This window comes from Benincasa hispida, chromosome 10 (assembly GCF_027475165.1).
Source record: "Benincasa hispida cultivar pf3 chromosome 10, pf3_genome.v1.1, whole genome shotgun sequence".
Classification (NCBI taxonomy): Eukaryota; Viridiplantae; Streptophyta; class Magnoliopsida; order Cucurbitales; family Cucurbitaceae; genus Benincasa; species Benincasa hispida.
In genome coordinates this window covers 31,747,875-31,768,843 of record NC_143487.1, presented here as the reverse complement: position 1 = coordinate 31,768,843, position 20,969 = coordinate 31,747,875, and the positions used below count along the sequence as shown (strand labels likewise).

Sequence of the window (20,969 nt, the reverse complement as noted above, 5' to 3'; positions counted from 1 at the left end):
AAAAATTGGAGGTAAAAATAGTGTTCATAGGCTTAATTTAAAAAAAAACAAAAACAAAAAATAAAATAATCACTAAACGGGGCCAAAACAATTCATTTGATTTTGATTTTTAGATTCTAAGGGTTGGTTTAATCGATCAAAGTTGTTTAAAACTTACCGTCCCTCCACTATGCCCTGAATTTAGGGTGTATTTGGAATACATTTTCAAATGTTTAGTTTAAAAAATAAGTAATTTTAGAGAAAATTGGAGTGTTTGACAACCACTCAAAATAGCTTTTCAAGTATATTTTAAATAGTTTTATTTAAAAGTGTTTAAATAAAAATGAATTTTTTGAAAAACATTTTTTTTTCTTAAATTAATTCGAATGAGCCCTTAATTGTTTTGATATATTTTTTTTCTTATTTATGCTTCATATTTGCATAGTATTTCTCTGGCTTCTCTCTAGCCTTGGCATCATGTATCTTTCTATGAGCTTTTCTCTAGCTCTTCTATGTATTAATCTTTTTGTGATAAAAAAATTGTTTCGAGTATGGGATATGATGAAAGTTTTAAGATCGTGTTAATTTAATTGAAATATTTCGATACACCTACTGAACCTACTATCCTTTAATATCTTTTTCTATATATAAAATAAAAAACTAATCCATCTTATCCTAAGAAATATTAACACGAATTTGTTGGGATTAGATTAATTGTTTTCATTGTTTCTTTATTTTCATATAATTTGCTTTCATATAAGAAACTATTTTCTTGTATTTTCTTCGACATGGTTTTTTTTTGTTATTTTTCTTCCTTTAATTTGTGATTAATTACTGCATTTAAAATATTGATATTGTTTTATTAATATGGATTTTTTAAGAAGTTAAAAATAAAGAACTAATTTTATAAGTATCTACTTAGATGGAAAATTATTGTAAAATAGTTTGAATTTATTTTTATATAAAAATATAAAGCTAAAAAAAAAGTTTTAAGGGCTTATTTGGATGGTTTAAAAATAGAAAACGCAAAAACACAATTGTCCAACATTTTTTTTTCAGCTTCTAAAAAATAGAAAATAAAAAATAATTATTAAATATTAAAATTTTTTTGATTAAAAAATAGAAAATCAAAAAATAACCAAACATATATTGTTTTTTTCTTTCTTTTCAAGAAAACTAAAAGCCAAAAATAAAAAATAATTGGTTAAACGAGACCTTAATGATTCAAAAGTCGATCTAAACTTATTGAACATAAATGTAATTGGCATAAATTTTTCAATCCCATACAAAAAATAAACCGAATTAAAATTAACATATAGTTCAACATGTGTATTTTTTTAATATAACAAAAGAGGTATAGAGATTTGCATCTATAACTTAAAAACGATAAAATACATGTTAATTATCGTTGTGTTATATTCATTTTAAAAATATAGGTGTATTCATTGATATTTAAATGTTAACGTCATCCCTGTCTATATAAGTGGGGATTGGACACCAAAAGAAATATAATTAAACTATCATTATTACATTTCCCCAGCCACTTAGAAATTAAATTTAATATCACTTAGAAGTTGAATCCTTTTTCCCAAAGCCTAACATTACTCTTATAAAAATAAATAAAAAAATAAATTGGTGGATGCTAGACTAGTTGAAAAGAAGGTCCAAACCCCACATGACACTATCTTAAAAGTTATTTTTAATGCCTACATGTAGAAAATATAGAGCTTTATTATAAGCTACAAATTAATGTTGTGACTTTTAAACAAGCTTGGGTCATTTATGAAATATAGTCATATGAATGGTGGGTGATGTAAGATCTTACTTTAGAGAACTGAGCGCTAAAAATTAAAAAAATAAAAAATAAAAAAAAGAATAACATAGCAAATTATACTTAGCTTTTAGGTTTAATATCTACATCAAAGTCTATATATTTTTAATGTAATCAAACTCACTCCTAGAAGTCTCAGATATTTTTGTATATGTGATGTATTATTTATTTATTTTTTAAGAAAAAATCTTAGATTTTTAAACTTTTAAGATTTTTTTTTTGTTGCCTCAAACTCCCACATATATTCTAACATATATAAGAGATTATTGAAATGAAGAATAATATTGATATTGCCTCCTTTTATTAGATTGTTCAAACATTTTGAAAGATGCTTTTCTTCTTTACCAACAAGAGTTATATGTAAACATAGCCACAAATTAATTAGAATTAGTGAAGTTTAATAAAAGTAAAATGCTAAATTATAAAATAAACCTCTAAAATTTAATCCAAATTAAAAAAAATGCATATACTCTCGTAAAAGTTGCAATAATATAACTAAACCTACTTTTCATAAATGTTTCAAGGTTATTCTTAGAGTAAAAAGTCGATAGAATTTTGGATAAAAGTTAGAACCTGGAATGAGTTTGATGATTACCTAGACCAGTATTACATTATTCAAGTCTAAATAATTTTGTTCTAAGTCATCGCCACATTGTTACAAATGTCAATTTTAGTCCATTCTAAAAATTTTAGGGTAATTAAAATGGGTAGCATTTTAAAGCCTGATAATTAAATATATAACAACATTTTAAAATAATTTTCTCAAATCTCTTTGTTTATTTTGAATACTTTTTTTTCTAGTTCAACAACATGTGGTGTTGTGAGATTCTATTTCTTGTTTCTTATTCTTGATTGACATTGGAATTTTTCTTCTCAATTTTGTAATTTTTTTTCCTTTCATTTTCATTATATGTCCATTTTCATATAACTCTTTTTTTCAATTATTATATCTGGTTTTCATTGACTTTTCTCTTCTTTATAACTTCCTTTCCCCCTCTCTTTTTGTTTTGTTGGTTTTATCGTTTTGTTTTTTTAGCACAATAATTGTGGGATTCAAATTTTTGACTTTTTTAATCAAAAGAGTATGTTGTATGTCAATCGAACTATGACCATGTTGACTTCTATCACTACATGTTTATTTCATAGTTAGAAGTTTATCACTAACATACTTGTAATTCACAACTAACATATATTATCTCTTCTACCGTTGATATATTTTGAACAAATATGTTTCTTTTTTTTGTAAACATTTTCTCACTTTCTTCCTCCAATTTTTTTCTTCATCTCTTTCATTGATAACTCAACAAAATATTCAAAGTAATATGATGCAATCTCTTTTTCAAACAACCATAAGAACTATAAACAAATAAACTACAATTAAACCATCTATAATTGAAGCTTAAAAGTACACAATTAATAAATGTTAATAAGTGGGCTTCAATATAAATGATCATAGATTTCTATGTGCTATGTGAAATCTATCATTGACTATTGTTGATAGATTTCAAATAATATAGACCTATAACTCATAGACTCTCTAATCGTTAATATAGTCTATTGGTGATACCTCATATCACTATAGAGCTTGTCCATGATAGAGTATCAGTGATAGACTTTATTATTAATACGAGCTTATTAATGATAAATTGCTACCAATGATAAATTTTGTTATTAGTGATAAAAGTTTATGAATATATATCATTAATAGATTCTGAGAGTTAGATCTAAATTATGCTATATTTGTAATTTTTTATATTGTATTCTATCTATTAAAACTTTAAGTTTGATTATTATATTTGTAAGCGCAAAAATTTAATATCCTAAAGATAATTTTGAAATCTTATACGAATCTTACTAATTAATGTTTGAAAGAATAAGGAGATTTTTTTTTTTTTTTAAATTTTTAAAACAAAGTTCAGAAGCACTTTTCATAATTTACCAAAAGTAAAACTAGTGGCAGATTCAAGAAGAGTATCATTTTATATTGTGAATATATGGTAGAGAGGCTCATTATCTTTAACACCATGATCCTTCTAAAGCTAGTAAGGTTATAATTGTTTCTAGCAAAGGAAAATTAAACTCTCAACAATCAAAGCAAAAGATTAAGTAAAACAACTTGTCCAATAAATTAATAGTTAAGAATAACATCTTAAAAATTATAATTTTAATAAAAAAAAAATTCAAACGATGCAAATATCGTCATACAACCGTGAACATATAATAGAGTGAGACGAGTAACTCGTTTATAGTCTTTAAACAAATTATAATACAAATCTAAAAGATGATATTATATTTTGACGAAAGTGTATTGCTCTCGGGAAACATAGTAAAAGATATGAAGTAAACATGTTATCCAAGAAAATGAGTATAGTAAAAGATACTTTATATTAAATAATAATAATATAGCAATAGAGAAAAGATTTTCACACAGCAAGTAAACTAAGATTATGGTCCCCTCCCACTTTGATGAATTGAAATTGGCATAAAAAACATTCCTAAGTCACAATCCCCAATGAATGTTGCTGGTTTTCTTCATCACATTTCCTTATTTCAATGCCTAATTTCTCAAAGCTCGAAACCATTTCTCATTTTAATAACTTTTCATTTGGTAGGTTTTGAGTTTGTTCCCAATGTCTCATTTTCTCTTCCCTTGTACTCAATTCATTCAGCTAAATTAGGGTTTCATGTGGCATTTGCACTGCTTTATTTGTGCAATTGGCCGACAAGTGGCCTCAACTCCCTTCTCTCTCCCCCCCTCCAAATTAAACCCTAAAACTATTATATCACAAAATGGTGGATCATATTTGTGTTAGGATAGAAACCATTGTTAAGATTCAAACAATCGATACATAAAATCTACGTGGTTTATTAGTAGTGTGTTAGCTACATCTATGAGTAGGGAGAATAAACTATTTTATTATCTTGAGGAGCAACGAAGTATTGAATACAAAGATATAGATAGATAAGAGTTAGATAATTTATATTTTCACCTCTCGTAAATTCTTAAACAAAAAAGACTCAAACAAGAACTATAATAATAATCTCTATATAACAATATCATTCATTCGGAGTGAGATCCCCCTGTGCTTAGCATAGTCAATTGAAGTGTCAAGTTAAATATTCAAAGAATTTCAACAGCATGGATAAGAACTCAATGGTATGGATATAGTATAGATGGATGAATATTTGAATGGGGTTGCTCAACATGACACTATTAATGCATTATTGTGTCAAGGGTAGAAGCAAAGTCTCATATCCTCAAAATATACTTAATGTAACTCTTCAATTTCTGTAATCATCGTTTTTGTAGTTCTCTCCTTTAAGAAAAATTATTTAAGAAGAATTATTCAAATAGACTGGTACAATGTAGCTTTTGATGACAGTTCTAAATTGGCATCATAGACATCCGTCATCGTACTCTATAATGACACTCACAAAGATGACGATTTATAATCTGTCATCATATGTATATAATGTCCGTTTATAAGTGGTATTGTAGGCCAAAACCTAATAATTAACCATTGGATCTCTTCAAAAAAAAAAAAAAAAGAAAATGTAATCTTGTACCTTTTTGATGTTCTAATAGTCGCCAATAAACTCTGTAAATGAATGTAACTATTCTTCGATAAATTAGAAAGATGATATCTTTCTGAAAAGCGCAAAAATAGGTAGATGTTAGAGAAAGATATTGTTATATATTGTGCATTCTATCTCCTTCAAATGGTTTAATTTATAGGCTATTTTAAAAATCAAACATGCTAGAAAGCTAATGTTATGGGGAGATTCACAGTAGTTTCAAAACCAATAACATGATTCAAAATAAATGGCCAACTTTGATAATAAAACAAACCATGGCTTTTCTATTATTATTATTATACATATATAACTTTCCCTAACTAAAGCCCTCGAATTCCCTTCTCCCTGGTGCCCTTTCACTCTGTGAAAAGACCCCTTCCCCTAATTAAGTTCACATACAAAACACAACAACTTGCCTTTGTTTTTTTCTTTTCTCCAGAACTCTCTTACATAAACAATTTGCTAGGAAACTCATATCCATTCCCATCATCATCTATCAACTTGACAAACAATCATAAAATATGACTGAATATTCAATGAAACCGCCATAACGTGTCTGTTTCATAATAATTATCATGTGTGGATTCAAAAATTTACATTCGCTTAATAACAACTAAATATAAACTTTAAATAGTTTCCTTTTGTATTCGAACAAAGAAAAATTATGTCGAGGTGAACTTAATTTATTGGAAAAAACCTTACTACTATTGCAAAAATGAGTAGATAATAATTGAGAAATTAAAAGAAAACAACAAAGCTAGGAAGCACAAGAATTTATGTGAAGAACTTAAATATTAGAGTAAAACCAGAAAGATTTGTTATGATCACACCAAATTCTCTTCCCGATCCCCATTACAAGAACACACTCTCTTAAAGCTTTTGTACCCTTCACACCCTTTTCTCACCTCTCGATAAGAGAATACAAAAAAGTGAATTTAACTAAAGTTAGTGTTGATTTTGGCAAAATATTAGAAAAGTATAGTTGTCCCACATCTTAAAGGTTCAAGAAAGTGATGGATTTTACAAGTACTATAAAAATAGTCTATGCATTTGGGTTCAAATCATCCCAATTTAAGCACTTTAAACTTGATATAGTAACTCAATTGTATGAATGATATAATGCTTTGAGAGAGTGCTCTTGTAATTGGGGTCAGGGATAGATTTCTTTGTGACTGTAATAATTTTTCACATGATAAAATTTTTTTAATTCATGTTTTTTTTTATCTAGTTTAGAATTTTTTCATGTAAATTATTGTATTTTTTTCATTTCTCTATTATTTTTCTACTGATTCCTACGATAATAATGAGAGATTTTTCTAATGGTTAGCACACTCAAACATGAAATGTTTCTAACTAGAACAATTTAAAACCAAAACCGCAGAACAATTTAAAACCAAGACCATAGACTTCATTTACAATGCTCGAAGTTTATCACTTTCTTGAACATTTTTCATGTAAAACGACGACTGTCTAATATTTTGCCAAAACCCAACGCTTAACTCAATTGACATATAGGTCATGTTTATCAAATCGTAATGAAAATTGGTGTAGCTATAATAGAATTCCATTGATGGATCATTATATAATGAGTCTGAATCGTAAATGTAATTAGATTGTTTTTTTTTTATTGTGTCTACTTAGAATTATGAATTTAATCACATTTACTGTTATCGTTACCGTTACTGTTACATCTAAGGGACAAATTGTAATGATGATAGTAACGATAACAGTAAATATGTCAAAAATTCATAATTTTTTCTCTAGAACAGTAATAATAGTAGTCACCGTAACAATAACTATATCGATATGACATAATTTCTAGATACAATTGAATTGAGCACATCTTGCTTATTAATCCGTTTACGTTTTCCATTACAGATTTGGAAGTGGACCTACGTGTCAGACACGTAGGAGGAGGTCTTGTGACTGACTGCCCATCAGTAAATAATTTTTCCACAGAAATATCTTCAAAACGGGCAGTAAAAGAAGGATTGAACATTTTCTTTTACATTTATAAATAGGGGAAAAAACGTGAAATTGAAGTTGGGTAAATGAGCATGATTAGAAGGGCATGAATTAGGAGGTGAAGTTAAGGCAAAGTGCCCCACCGGGGGGCCAGCCGGCCGGCCATGGGAGACCCTAAAAAAGCTTTGTTTTATGTTTGGTAGCGACATACTTATGGCTCACAAGCCAAAAGCCTACTCAAAATCATCATTACAACTCCATATATTTTTATATATCAGAATCATATATATAAATATAGCAACAAAAAAAAAAAAAAGTAAAGTGTTGAATTTAACCCAGCAGGTCCCTAAAGCTACAAACTTTAGACAAAAACATCGCAATCTATCTTGTGGATATGTGTGTAATTTTTTCCTTTTCGAATCAAACTTGTGAAAATGCTCCATTACTGGAGAAGGAAAAACAAAAAGGGGAATCTGAGTTAATTCGTTGATAAAGTGGGTGAAATCAAAATGTTCTTTTTTTTTATCACAGGATGAAACTGACTGAATGATCTTTGATGAAACATTTAGTTTAGGCCACTCTTTAATGGTTTTGTATTTAGTCTTCTATTTCTTAAAATGGTCCTTGTTTACCCATAACGGGCAATGATCAACTCAAAGTTTCATCTCGGTGTATCTCCGGTTAGGATTGATACAGAGCGACCAAAATGAAAATTTAGTTTCATTGAATTCAAACCATTGATTTTTGGAACTTTCTTGGTTGAATCTCGACCAAGACAGACTGACTATTATTATGTACATATTTCCCAAATCTTACTATTTTTCTTTTCGATTTTTCTGTTTCAATATCCTAAATCTTATGTATGATTTGAGAAATTATGGACAAAAAATGGTTCGTCATGGCCAGAATTATTCCACTGAGAAAGCTAAAAAAAAATCGTTAGTTTGGATGATTAACGAAATTAGTTTTTTTTTTTTTTTAAAAAAAAAAAAAAAAATTTGACCTCGCATCGATCCTAGCTGAGATGCACGGAAGAGCAATTAAACTAATTGATAAAAATGATGCTACTTGTAGGTGGAAATTTTTGAGTGCCAGCTGATTTACCAACAATTTCGTCACTATCATCTTCACTTGACCCTGTGACTTCTTGAATTTTACTATCCCACCTCCTACTCCAAACACCCACTATATGTCTTAGATTACGTAATAAAGAAATTCACAGGGCAAATAATATTGAAAGGCTTAATTATAAAAAACGAAAATTGTTACCGGATATGATTTTTGGAAAATGGTTAGAAATAACTCTCTCAAATGTATTCATTTTTTAGAAAATTCGTTGAAATAACTTTTTTTGTCCATCTCGATCGAGATGGATCACCGAGATTTGCATAAAAAATATCAGCTTTTTATCTTATCGATTGTTTTGAGCTTTCTCGGTGAAATTAGGATTAACACCGAGATTCTACCAATTAGATACCTGTCTGATACATGATTTGAAGTATTTGATTTTTATTTTTTTTTTAATTTTCAGATACATATATCTGCTTCCAGATACGTGAAGGAGATACACTGTGAAACCCGGATCTCAATTTCCCTACTTAAGTAGGTAATTAAGGAAATTAGCTAAGTATAAGTTAAATCCTATGTTGAAGAGAAGGAAAATTCTAAGCGTTTGAATAGATTGGTTGAGTAGCTTTGAGTTGAGTCTTAATTAATAAAAGTTTGGCTAAGTATGAAGTAAAAAAGAAACCATGCATTTGGTGTTAGGAAGTATTAACGCATAAGGCTCTAATGAGGCTAAGTTTATAGAGGTTATAAGAGATTAAGTATTGAAGCCAAGGACAATCATGCGTTGAGCTTGTGAGGTATGGATGCATGTTGGCCGAAGCATTGGCATGAGGTGTTGCCCAAGTGTTGGCATGACAAAGGTTGCTTATGCATTGGGATGATAAGAGGTTGCGTGAGCGAGAGTGAGAGGGCTAGACAATGAGCGCAAGACACTGGGCATGTGTGCTAACTAGTATGCGCGAGCGTGAGTGTTGGGCATTGGAGCGTTGCACGCATAGCTGCTTGCGGCGTTAGATGATGACACTAGACAATAGTGCTAAACGATGGGCACAAGCACTGGGCGATAGATGCAAGTGCTAGGCGATAGACGCAAGCGTTAGACGGTAGGCGCAAGCGCTAAATGATGGGGCGTAAGCACTAGGTGATGGGCATAGACGCTAAACGATGAGAGATAGCGAGATAGCTAGATGATGAGCTATACGATGGGCGAAAAGCTAGACAATTGAGGCTGGGAATGCGTTGAGGCAGCTAGGCAATGAGCGCAAGAGCTACACAATGAGCTAGATGAGGGGCCAAGCCACGATGGGCGCATAGTGGAGTATCTATGCGTTGATGGGGCTTGCAGCACACAAGGCTTGTGAGGTTAGATGTGATAGTTTTGTACAAGAGGCTATGGGCGTTGGCAAGCAATAAGGGCATGCTAGCATTAGTCATAAGGTATGTGTTAGCAAGAGGCTAGGCAATGGTAAGATGAACCATAAGGTGTTGAATTGAGACCTAGCTTGACCCAAGGGTTGGTATGCATGGTGATGTGCTATATGATAAGGTTGGATTATGTGCCAAGGACATTAGAGGGCATGTAGGCACGTATGACAAGGCTAGTAGCATGTGTTGGAAGATTATGATGGTCATAGCCCTAGTTGAACGCATGTACCATGAGTGAGCCATGCGAGAGAAGAAGGGTATGCGGCCAAGCAATGACTTACGATGCCTTGAGGTTAGTGTGGCACAAGTGATGCGTTGATGAGAGAGCTATGGGCTAATGGATCCATCCAGACAAGTGGCTAAACCAAGAAGAGGTTGAGCTTAAGTTAGTAGGAGGTAGACAAATAGGGTCTTATGCAAGAAAGACTTATGCATAAGAAAGATAACGCAATTTCATGTAAATAGGAAGTGGCATGGAAGTAGGTGGTAGCAAAGTATGGTGCAAACACTCTAAAAGTTTCTAAGTAGGAGATGTCATGCGTTGGAAGCCTCAAGAGATAATGATGATTGGTTCCTTTACCACCACAAGGCTTCACTTCAGTTCATAATACAAATCCTTTTTAAAGCATATTAGGAAGAGTGTTTGAGGGCAGATTCAAAAGAATTCGTGCGTTGATCATGAAGGGCATGCATTGGTTGCAAGACCATGCGTTGATCAAGTGGTTCCAAGAGGAGGAGATTCTGTTGGACAATGAGGTCTTGAAGTAGCATCAATTTGGGACGAGGAGTTCTCCCAGAATATTCATGCATTTTAAGTGATTCTAAAGCCACTTGAAAGATCCGAGAGTTTAGTTTCAAGATAGGATTGTCAGAGAAGAAGCTCAAAGGAATCAGGCTGGAGAGTGAGGTAAAGACAGAAGGGCTAAGCTCTTGGGTAAGCTTAGGCTAGTCTTGATGATTTAAGGATTCTGGCCAAACCACGAGAAGTTCTGAGTTGATATTTTAAGGTAAGCTTCATGAGACAATTTAGAACCTATTTATAGAAGGAAGTGTTTCAAAATAAGGTATGAAATTATGAGTAATCTAAGCTTGAAGTTGAATATGGAATTTAGGGTTCAAAAGGGAGCTCGAGGGAACCAAGAAACTTAGAAAGAGAAAGGTTCCTACCCAGCCAAGGTGGGTGGTATTTCCTTTAAGTCTTAAGTATATCTTTTAGAGTATTTGTATATGCTTATGTTATGAATGAGTAATTAGAATGAGAATTAAAATATGTGATCATGATGGTCAAAGGGGTCAACGGACCTAGTTCCTGAGCCCGGACAAGAACCTCACGGGATGGTCAGGAACCGAGAGGTCTTGTTCCTGAGCCTGTGAGAGAAACCTCATATGGGATGGTCAGAGCACCGATAGGCCTAGCTTCTGAGCTATAAGCGGGGATCTATGTGCACATAGATAATGCAAGAGAGTATGCATTTATGATTATTATCAGTTTAACTATCTACCGTGTGTGTAGGTAGAGTTGAGAACAGATTCATTCGAGACTGAGGTTTGGATGTTAACCTCGTAGTTGTGATGTGTTTGTATTATTATGAATTGAAAAAGACTCTAGAAGTTACTTACCACCCACTGAGCTTCTTGAAACTCGTTCTTTTCTTTCATATTTTTCTTCCCAAGTAGCGAAAGGTGAAGAGTTCCAGGGTGCTGCTAATGTTAAGGTTTACCACGCCACAGCTATACTTCCGGTTTTAGAGTGGTTGATGTAAACTTTGTAGTTAAGTTTGGGAGTTGTATAAACGTTATACTGTTTGCAATAAAATGAGTTTAGTTAAACAGTTGTTGTTTATATCCTTGGTTTAAAGTTTTATGAGTGTAGAAAGGTTCAGATGGGTAGTATGTATCATAAAAGAGTGGTATCTGCCATCCTCACGCCTCCTCTCGGTTTCAAGAGGCGGGCTCGGGAGAGGGTGTGACATACACTTGGTCATTTTGTTTCCAAATTTAAGCCAAATCACTTAAAAAGTCCAACCCACAATCTATTTTATTCAAAAGTTCACTTAAATCTATCAATCCAAAACAAAATAAATTAAAAAAGACAAAACCAATAAAGAATAAAAACATAAAAAGTTTTTTAAAAACCCTGAAATGTAATTAAATCTTCATTCTTTCTTATCTCTCACTATCTAAATCATGATTCACACCCCCTTTCATCCTCAACTTCATTCTTCAATCTTTATCTTCTACTTCTTTCCTATTGTCTGCTTTAATCGCTCAATCACCCTCAATGTTGCCTGGTTTTTTTTCAAGTCTTCACACTCTTCTTGAATCTATTTTAATCTAACTTAAAATAAGTATTATAACAATTAATTGGGCTTATTACTGTATCGTATTGTATCTGTATCTTAGTTTTTCAGAAATTGACATATCACTGTATTGTAACGTATCTGTATCCTGTATCCATATCTGTTTATGTGCTTTTTAGTCTTTACCAAATCTTATATTAATCTTACCTAATTTTTCAAATTTACAATTGGATTTACAATTATCCAAATGGATCTTTTCGGATGGATATCAAATTATTGCAATGTGATTTTTAATTTTGGAAAAACCCAAATATTATGAAAAATTAAGTAAGATTTTAGAAATATATAGAATCTCGGTGTTAATCCGATGCGAGATTTCACCAAAAAAGCCCAAATATATAGATTCGATGTTAATCCTGCCGAGATTTTACTGAGAAAGCCAAAATATTCAATATGATGAAAAAATGTTAATTAATTTTTATCTAAATCTCGGTGGTCGATGTCGGTCGAAATAGATCGAGAAAAACGATTTCAGCAATTCTTTTTGTTTAAAAGAAAGATGCTAGTTTTGGAAGATACAACTTTTGGAGGTTAATTTTGACAAATTTTCCTTATTTTTCTCATTTTCAACAAAAAAAACCTCTTGATCACATTACTGAAATTAAACAAAATAGTAAATTTTCTCGTTTAAAAGGGGAAAACAAATAAAAACCAATTCTTTAATGGCTACTTTTCCCTTCTGCCTATATACTTTCGTTAAAGTTCCCAACTTTCCCAATAAAAAGGTGCATGTTTTTTCAGTACAACGAATAGATCCAAACAACAGTTCTCTTGATTGCTTTGAATTAACTTTTTTAGTGTATGTTTTTTTTTTATTTATTTAAAAGGTCAATTTGAACATATCTGTTAATTAAAGATAGACACTTTTCTAATAGATACAAACTTCAAATTAATTGAGAAACAAAACATGTAAGTAAAGGTGTTGAAGGTTGTTCTGGGCAAGGTCCAAAGCCCACAGAAAGGTCAAAGTCCGAGGAAAATTGGGAGGTGGCATGGAGAAATGTGCATCCCAAAGAGAAAAATTAGAGCTTCAAATTGAATATACACCAATTGGTAAGTAATTGAGTTGCGGTTTGATACCCTATGTCACAGTCATGTTTGTCTAGGACGTGTTCCCTATAGCCGCATGCTCAAACTAACCCCTTTTTATCATACATTCATGTTATGTATTCCATTAGGCTAGCTAGTTTACTTTTCTTGTACTTTGTATTATGTATGATCGCTCGCTACTTTACATATGCAAGAGTGGTAAATGTTTTTTTGCTTAGAATACAAAATATGGAGGTAAGATTTATCATCATACCTTCATATATGAGAGTTATAAGATATTAAGCTATTGTTTTCTTATTGCTTATAACCTTATAACTAACTTTCTTCTCTCTAAACATGCTTTCAAACGTATGCGAAAACTTTTTCCTCTAAACCTATTTTTTCCAAAACGGGGGTAGAGGTTGCAAGAAGTACTTATGCATCATCGGCGATCCAAATTCAAATTGGTTGACTTGTTCTCGAGCGAGAAAAAGTGCCGCATAATCACTTAGTGAAACTTTCGAAGGTACAATTGTGACAGTTGGTACTAGAGCCAAGTTGGCTCGTGAAGTTGAGAAGCTTTGTTCATGTCTGCTACGAAACAGTTAGGCAAGTCCCATGTTGACCGGTTGGTTGAGATAGAAGAGCAAATGCTCTATCTAATAGAATTCCCTAATCAAGTTCGATTCCTAGAAAGTCGGTTACTAAAAGTCTATGACAAGGCCGATAGAATTGATACATAGTTGGTAAATTGGATGGAATGCCCATCAAGGAATTATTAAAAAGGGTTGAGACCCTAGAAGTAAAAGCTAGAATTGGTAATTTTGAGCATGGAGACAACTCGATGGGCTCTATTTCCCTTATGGAGGAGTATGTCGAGGAGCTAGATAGCTCACAGAAAGCAATAATTCATATGGTGGCTGAGTTATTTGAAGACTTTAGAGCTGCTCTCGACATCATCAGGGCCGAGGTTGTGGACATTAGTGCAAGAGTAAACCTCACCATGAGAGTGGTAGGAAAGCAAGCCCCAATTGGGGGTGCAGTCCAATTCAATAGGGTAAAAGTGCCTGATCCTAAATCCTTCTATGGGGCTCGTGATGCGAAAGCTCTATAAAATTTTATCTTTGACATGGAGCATTACTTTAGAGCTACGAATATAGTTGATGAAGAGTCAAAGATCACCTTGGCAATAATGCACTTGGTAGAGGATGCCAAGTTCGCGTTGGTGGAGTTCACGTTTCATGGACATGAAAGGGACGCTGTACCATCGACACGTGGGATAAATTAAAGTAAAAATTGCGTTCTCAATTCTTCCCCCTAAATGTTGAAATTTAGACAATACGTAAGCTACGAGAATTGAAACATACTGACACTATTAGGGACTATGTGAAGCAATTTATCGGACTGATATTGGACATACAGGATATATCCGAAAAAGAAAAAGTTTTATGTTTTGTCAAAGGCCTGAAATCGTGGGCAAAAACAAAATTGTATGAACAGAGAGTACATGACCTCCCAACCGCATACATAGTAGCCGAACAGTTGTTTGACTTAACTAATGAATCTTTAGATGTGAGGCAACACTCGATATCCCTAACTAGAAGATGTAAGAGCAACTGCTCAAGCCCACCGAGAAATAATGGAGGAGATAGGAACAATAGTGGGGATCATAAACATTCTAACAAAAGTAAATACATAGTAGGGGCCCATTTTGTAATTGCCCTATATCTTGTTATATATGCAAGGGGCAACACAAGCCAAGCGAATGCCCGAATCGAATGGTCTTTAATATCTTCTAGGCCTCGTTATCTTCAGACTTGGAAGTTAAAATCGTTCATGCAAAAGACGAGACAATACAAGCGGAAGGAAATGAAAACCCTCAAATAGGGGCCCTGAAATTCTTGTCTACTCTTCAATAAAACATGAGGGATGGAAAAGGATCCTAGAAAAGGGGCCTGATGTATGTGAATACTTGGGTTAATCAGAGAATGACCAAAAATACCATGACCGACTCTGGAGCCACCCATAACTTCATGTTAGAGACATAAGCCAGACGATTGAACCTCCACTGGGAGAGAGATATAGGAAAAATGAAAGTTGTGAACTCTCCCGCCTTGCCTATTATAGGAATGGTAAAGAGAGCAGTTGTTAAGTTGAGAGATTGGAATGGCCCCGTCGATTTCATAATATTTAAGATAAATAATTTTGACCTGGTGTTGGAGATGAAATTCTTGCTCGAACACAAGATAATATTGGTACCCCTCGTCAAATGCTTAATGATCACTGGGTCAATACCCACCATTGTTCAGATTAGTATCAAACAGCCGAATGGGGTAAAAATGATCTTAACTCTTCAGTTGAAGAAAGATATTACCCATGAATTAATTGAAACCATAGAAGAGAAAGTCCCTCAAGACATTCTATGTCTTGAAAAAATGTCACGATGTCAAGCCGAATAGCTTACACAAGCCCCTGCCTATATATAAGAGGATTGATCAAGAGATTGCATGTGGTAGACAACCACTTGTGTCACACGCCATAGGCCACCATTATGCAAGTAAAGTACTCAAACTCATAACTTTGCTAGAAAATGGAGACAATTCTCCAACGTAGCTCATGCTTACATAATGAAAGCATCAAAGCACATGAACAAGTGGGGGAAGATGAAGCACATACACCTAGAATTCCAACCAGGAGACAAAGTTTGAGTCAAGTTGCACTCAAAACAATTTCGATTTCAAGGCTAAAGAAAACAATGCCTTGCGAGGAGTATAAAGGGCCCATGGAAATCATTGACAAGGTCGGAAAGCCTTTTATCGCGTTTAATCACCTTCATGGATTGAGATTAAGCCTGTCATCCACGCGAGTAATTTGATGCCTTATCACCTCGATCATGTTGTTGACGATTTAGTGTCGTTACACGTCTGCCTGTCACGATGAAGAACATGATAGAGTTTCTGGAAAAATGGAAGGACCTCCAAGACAAAGAAATCAGTTGGGAGTATGCTAAAGACTTCAAAACAACTGCTCTACAAATTGCAATGTTCAAGCACGATTAGTTGACGAGGACGTTAACCAATTAAGTGAGGAAGAAAGTCACGGTCATGCTTGTCCAGGGCATGTTGTACCTGGCCACATGCCCAAACCAAACCCTTTTTATCATGCTTTCATGTTATATATTCCATTTGGCTATCTAGTTCACTTTTCTTGTAATTTGTATTGTATATGACCACTCGCCACTTTGCCTATGTAAGGGTGGTAGATGTGTATTTGCTTAGAATGTCTATATGGGGGTAAGACTTATCATCATATTGTCATATCCGAGAGTTATAGGATATTAAGTTGTTGTCCCTTATTGCTTATAGCCTTTTAACTAACTTTCTTCTCTCTAAACATGTTTTCAAACGTTTGCAAAATGGGGGTGGAGATTGTAAGAGGCACCCAATGTGCCATATGCGATCCGAATTTGAATTGGCTGACTTCTTTATGAGCGAAAACAAGTGCCACACAATCACTTAGTGAAGCTTTCGAAGGTGCGATAGTGACATCCTGCAGGCTGCACCCTAAACTCTTTCCTGACATCGGTAGAGTTACTTTTGTGTATTTAGCTACACTATATACTCTCCATACTAATTTTAGTATCGAAGTGTAGTAGACTCGACGCTACGAAAATTTTCATGTAGGTCGACTCGAAAAGCGACATAAGACTAAGAGAAGCGAAGCGAAAGCCAAGCTTTCAAGGACTTGCAACGATGACAAATACGTGGGAAATTTGAGCGCCAAGAAAAGGTATAATAAATTAAGATTTAGAATGAAAGATGGAAAGGAAAACAAGAAGTAGGTGACATCTGGTGACTACGGTTTTTGAATGGGAATTAAGCTGTGGTTTCAACAACCAACCTAATGGAGTTCTTTGCAAGTTGGGTTTTATGAGTGGTACTTCTACAGAAAACCCATGTGAAAATATTGAAACTTTTTAAGAAATATTTATGGTTTACCCATAAAGTTACACAGTAGTATTGCTTCAATCAACCCACCAATTCTCGATTGTTGAGGAATTCCCCTGTTGCTCTCTGTACTACACAGCAAAAACAAAACAATTTATATATAAACTTTAGGGTTTGTTTTTTTTTATGCTGTAGCAGGTAAAAGATTCAAACTTTCTTTTTATTTATTTTAAAAAAATGGCAGATTCAGAATAATAATAATAATAATGATGATAATAATAATAATAGGAAGGGTAATTCCTAAAAATCACCCTAATAAATATGTTAGTAATTGCAATTATATTCTTAAATTTTCTGTTATAAATTTTGACCCCATAAATTTATATAAGTATTTAAGTTGGACCTTCAAACTAAGGTAATTATAGAAATTATAACAATGATACAAGTTTCAGTATTCAATTTTCATAATTAAAAGTTTGACGATGTAATTACAACCATCATTAAATTAGAAGTGGTTTTTGTAATTTACCTTAATAATAATATTAAAATTTGAATTAATATCGATTTGTACTCATATTACTATTCAATCTACCCTAAATTTATCATATGAGAAATTTTAATTTTTCAATAATATGATCAAGTAGATTTCAAAAAGATGAGCGTAAAGTAATTAGATTGGATCTCTGTTTTAATTTTATTAATTGGGTTAATTTTGTAATGCATTGAAAAGAGGAAGGAAGAAAAATGCCATGTGGTGAGCTCAGAGATCTGCACATGGCTTTCCTCTAATTTCTATGCTCCATGAAACTGTAAACTAAACCAAACCCAAGCCAGGGAAAAACTTGCAGAATAACTACAATCCCAAATTTCTTTACAAAACCCTAAACTCTTCATCTTAACAACACAATGGGTTTTTCTCCCTTTACTTCTTAACCATTTCTCCACACACTTTCTTTTCTAAAATTTCCTTTTTTTTTTCCTTCTCCATTTTTACATTCTCTTCTATCTTCTTTACATCTATTATTTCGCATTACCCATTTCTCTATTTCATCAATTCTTCATAAAGCTTCAACCTTTTTAATTTCTTTTACTCTTTCTAGTTTCAAGCCTTTGAAAGAGCCATAAAAACTTGACTTTTTTTTTTTTTTTTTTTTTTTTTTTTTTTTTTTTTTTTAAACTTTAGTAATTGATAATAATTGCCAAGCCAAGCCAAGCCCTTTCCCCTTTTCCTTTTTTGAGTCTATGAAGTTGAAAATCACATTTGAGGATCAAATGGCCACTACTCTTCCTTTGAGAACCCCATTATCCTGGTTTATTGCTCTAACTTTTTTTCTCCTCTGTTTGGGGTTTTTGGGGTTTAGATCTTTCTCATCTTTTTTACTTACTTCCATAGCTCTGATTATGTCTATGCTTTATTTCTCAATCTCCAAAAGAAATTCACTTCCTATTCAGAAATTTGTACAACAAGTTCAAGAAGAAGAAGAAGAAGAAGATCAGAAGAAACTGACCTTTTTTTCTGATCACTTGAAATCCTCGTCGGTGTCAGCTCCGACGACCGGAGATTTGCTGTCGGAGAGTGAATGTGCGGATGATAATTTCACGACCACCGAGGAATCTGAAGTGGAGTGGCCGTATTTTGACCACCGATCGTATAAACCGAACAACCCGGACCGGTCTGATGACGGTTCGATTTCCGACGAGGAAAGTTTGATCGAAATCGCTCTCCCGACCGGACATTACGTCAGCCATAAGTTTGATGACGTCGACGACGAGGACGAGGACGGCATGTCGTTTCGTTACCAGAAACTGTCGGATTTTCAAAAGAAGAATCTTGTGGAGGTGTTGGCTGAAATTAACGACATCAATGAGGAGGAGAATTTGATCGAGATCGACATATCGATGGGCTCCATTAAATATTCAAGGTTCGAAATTGAAGCTTAAAACAAAAATAAAATAAACAAAAATTAATATTAATAATAATAATAAAAAAAAAAAAAGGAGATTTACTGTAAATTGGTTTTTGATTTTTCTTTGTGATCTAAATTAGTTTTATTTTTGTGGGTTTCATGTTGTTAATCACTGTTTACAGTTTTTGCAATCAATAGATGAAGAGAAAAATTAAGGAAAAAAAAAAATCTGGGTTCCTTCTGTTACAAACTTTGGATACTTTTTCTTTTCTTTTTTGTCTTCCCTCAATTAAAAAGCAACCCCCTTATTCTGTTAATAGTTTGCTTTGTTTTCCCCTCTTAACTTAACACAATCATAGTGCTACATTTCATTTGCTTCTTTTTCTCTTTCTTTCTTTTTTCCCCCCTCCAAATTTTCCCTACTTTTTTCTTTTTATTTTGTGTTGAAGTTGAAATTTTTTCTCTTTTTATCATTGTGAGAACTGGGCACTAAAGATTGTGTTTAATTATCCATAATCTCTCTCGCATCATTAACGAGGGGTTTAGGTTCTTGTGGTTGTCTGATTTACTTTACTTCGCCTAAAAAAGAATAAGGGTTTAGAGTAGGGAGCACAGAGAGTGAGAGAGAAAAAGAGTTCTGATATGTGTGATGGTATTATTATATTTGATTAGTTCAACGTGAATTCAGAAGAAGATGGAAGAACTCTAATATAATCTTAATTTCACACTTATTAAAACGATTATGAAGTGTAATATAGATAATTAACATGTTATTAGTGCACTTTAAATAATAACAAAAGTAGTCCATTATTTTCAAAACTTGAAACAACATTGCAATTACTAAATTAAAGACACCCTAAAGAGAAACCTTTACTTTAGTACTATAAAGTTTGCTTGATCGATTAATATCCCTCATCTCATGTGGGTTGAAAGTTTCATTTCATTCACCCCCAAAATCCAAATGCATTCCATTTAATAAAAGAAAAAAAAAAGTTTATCAGATCATGTTTTACTTTCATTTTTTTTTACTATTGTTTTCGATATTATGAAATTGAGAGCATAATAGAGCACAAACAGATATAGAAAAAATATAATATATAAATATAATAATAATAATAATAATAAAATAAATAAATAAATAAAATAACTAAAAATATGAAAATTTGAAGTGGATTTCTCACCAAGCATGAATAATTATAAGACACATGGGGATTTGAATCAAAGGCCTCTTGGTTCTTAGCAGATACAGATGCCAGTTGAGCTAAGTTGATGTATTGGGATAATTTGGTAAATTCAAATTAATCTTGGTTAATCCTTGATCACTTACATTTTAGTTTCCAAATTAGTTTTTAGTTTCCTTTTAGTTATTGTTTTAGGATCCTATCGTACATGTAGAGGTTTTCTCTCTTGTAAACCACAACTTTTGATTAATAATAAACACTTTGATTTGATTCTTGGAGAAAGTTCTTCTTTTATCTCTCTAGGCTACATCAAATAGGTATCAGAGTGATTGTCTGGGCTAACGTTGACTGCCATGGTGAAAGACTGGAAAACTCTTGGTGACGCCGATCACAAGAGGAAACTTCGTGAATTATGCTCATTGCCAAACAACGCATACATCTAACTAGGGGGAACCCTTGAAATTCCAAGAAAAGAAAAAGTAACCAAAGTTTTTTCAAGATTTTGCAAGAATAGACTATTATCGATCAAAGAAGATATCCAAGAAAAAAAATTCAACAGTTGGTATAGGTAAGAAAATCAATTTACTTTAAAAAAAACAATGTAGTAATTCTTATTCAAGTGATTTAGAAAAAGAATTCCAATATACTAGTCTTACCCATGGCCAATCTTCTCAAAGAACCTATCATTATCCATAATGAAA

At 32.7% G+C, this 20,969-nt stretch overlaps 1 protein-coding gene across 1 annotated transcript; it reads left to right on the top strand.

Moving 5' to 3' along the window:
• The first annotated feature begins 17,991 nt into the window (after window positions 1–17,991).
• On the top strand, window positions 17,992–19,187 carry LOC120089322 (uncharacterized). Its single transcript, XM_039046757.2, has one exon. It carries the CDS (start codon window positions 18,423–18,425, stop codon window positions 19,119–19,121), a length of 699 nt encoding a protein of 232 aa, XP_038902685.2. The 5' UTR covers window positions 17,992–18,422; the 3' UTR covers window positions 19,122–19,187.
• The last annotated feature ends 1,782 nt before the right edge of the window (window positions 19,188–20,969 follow it).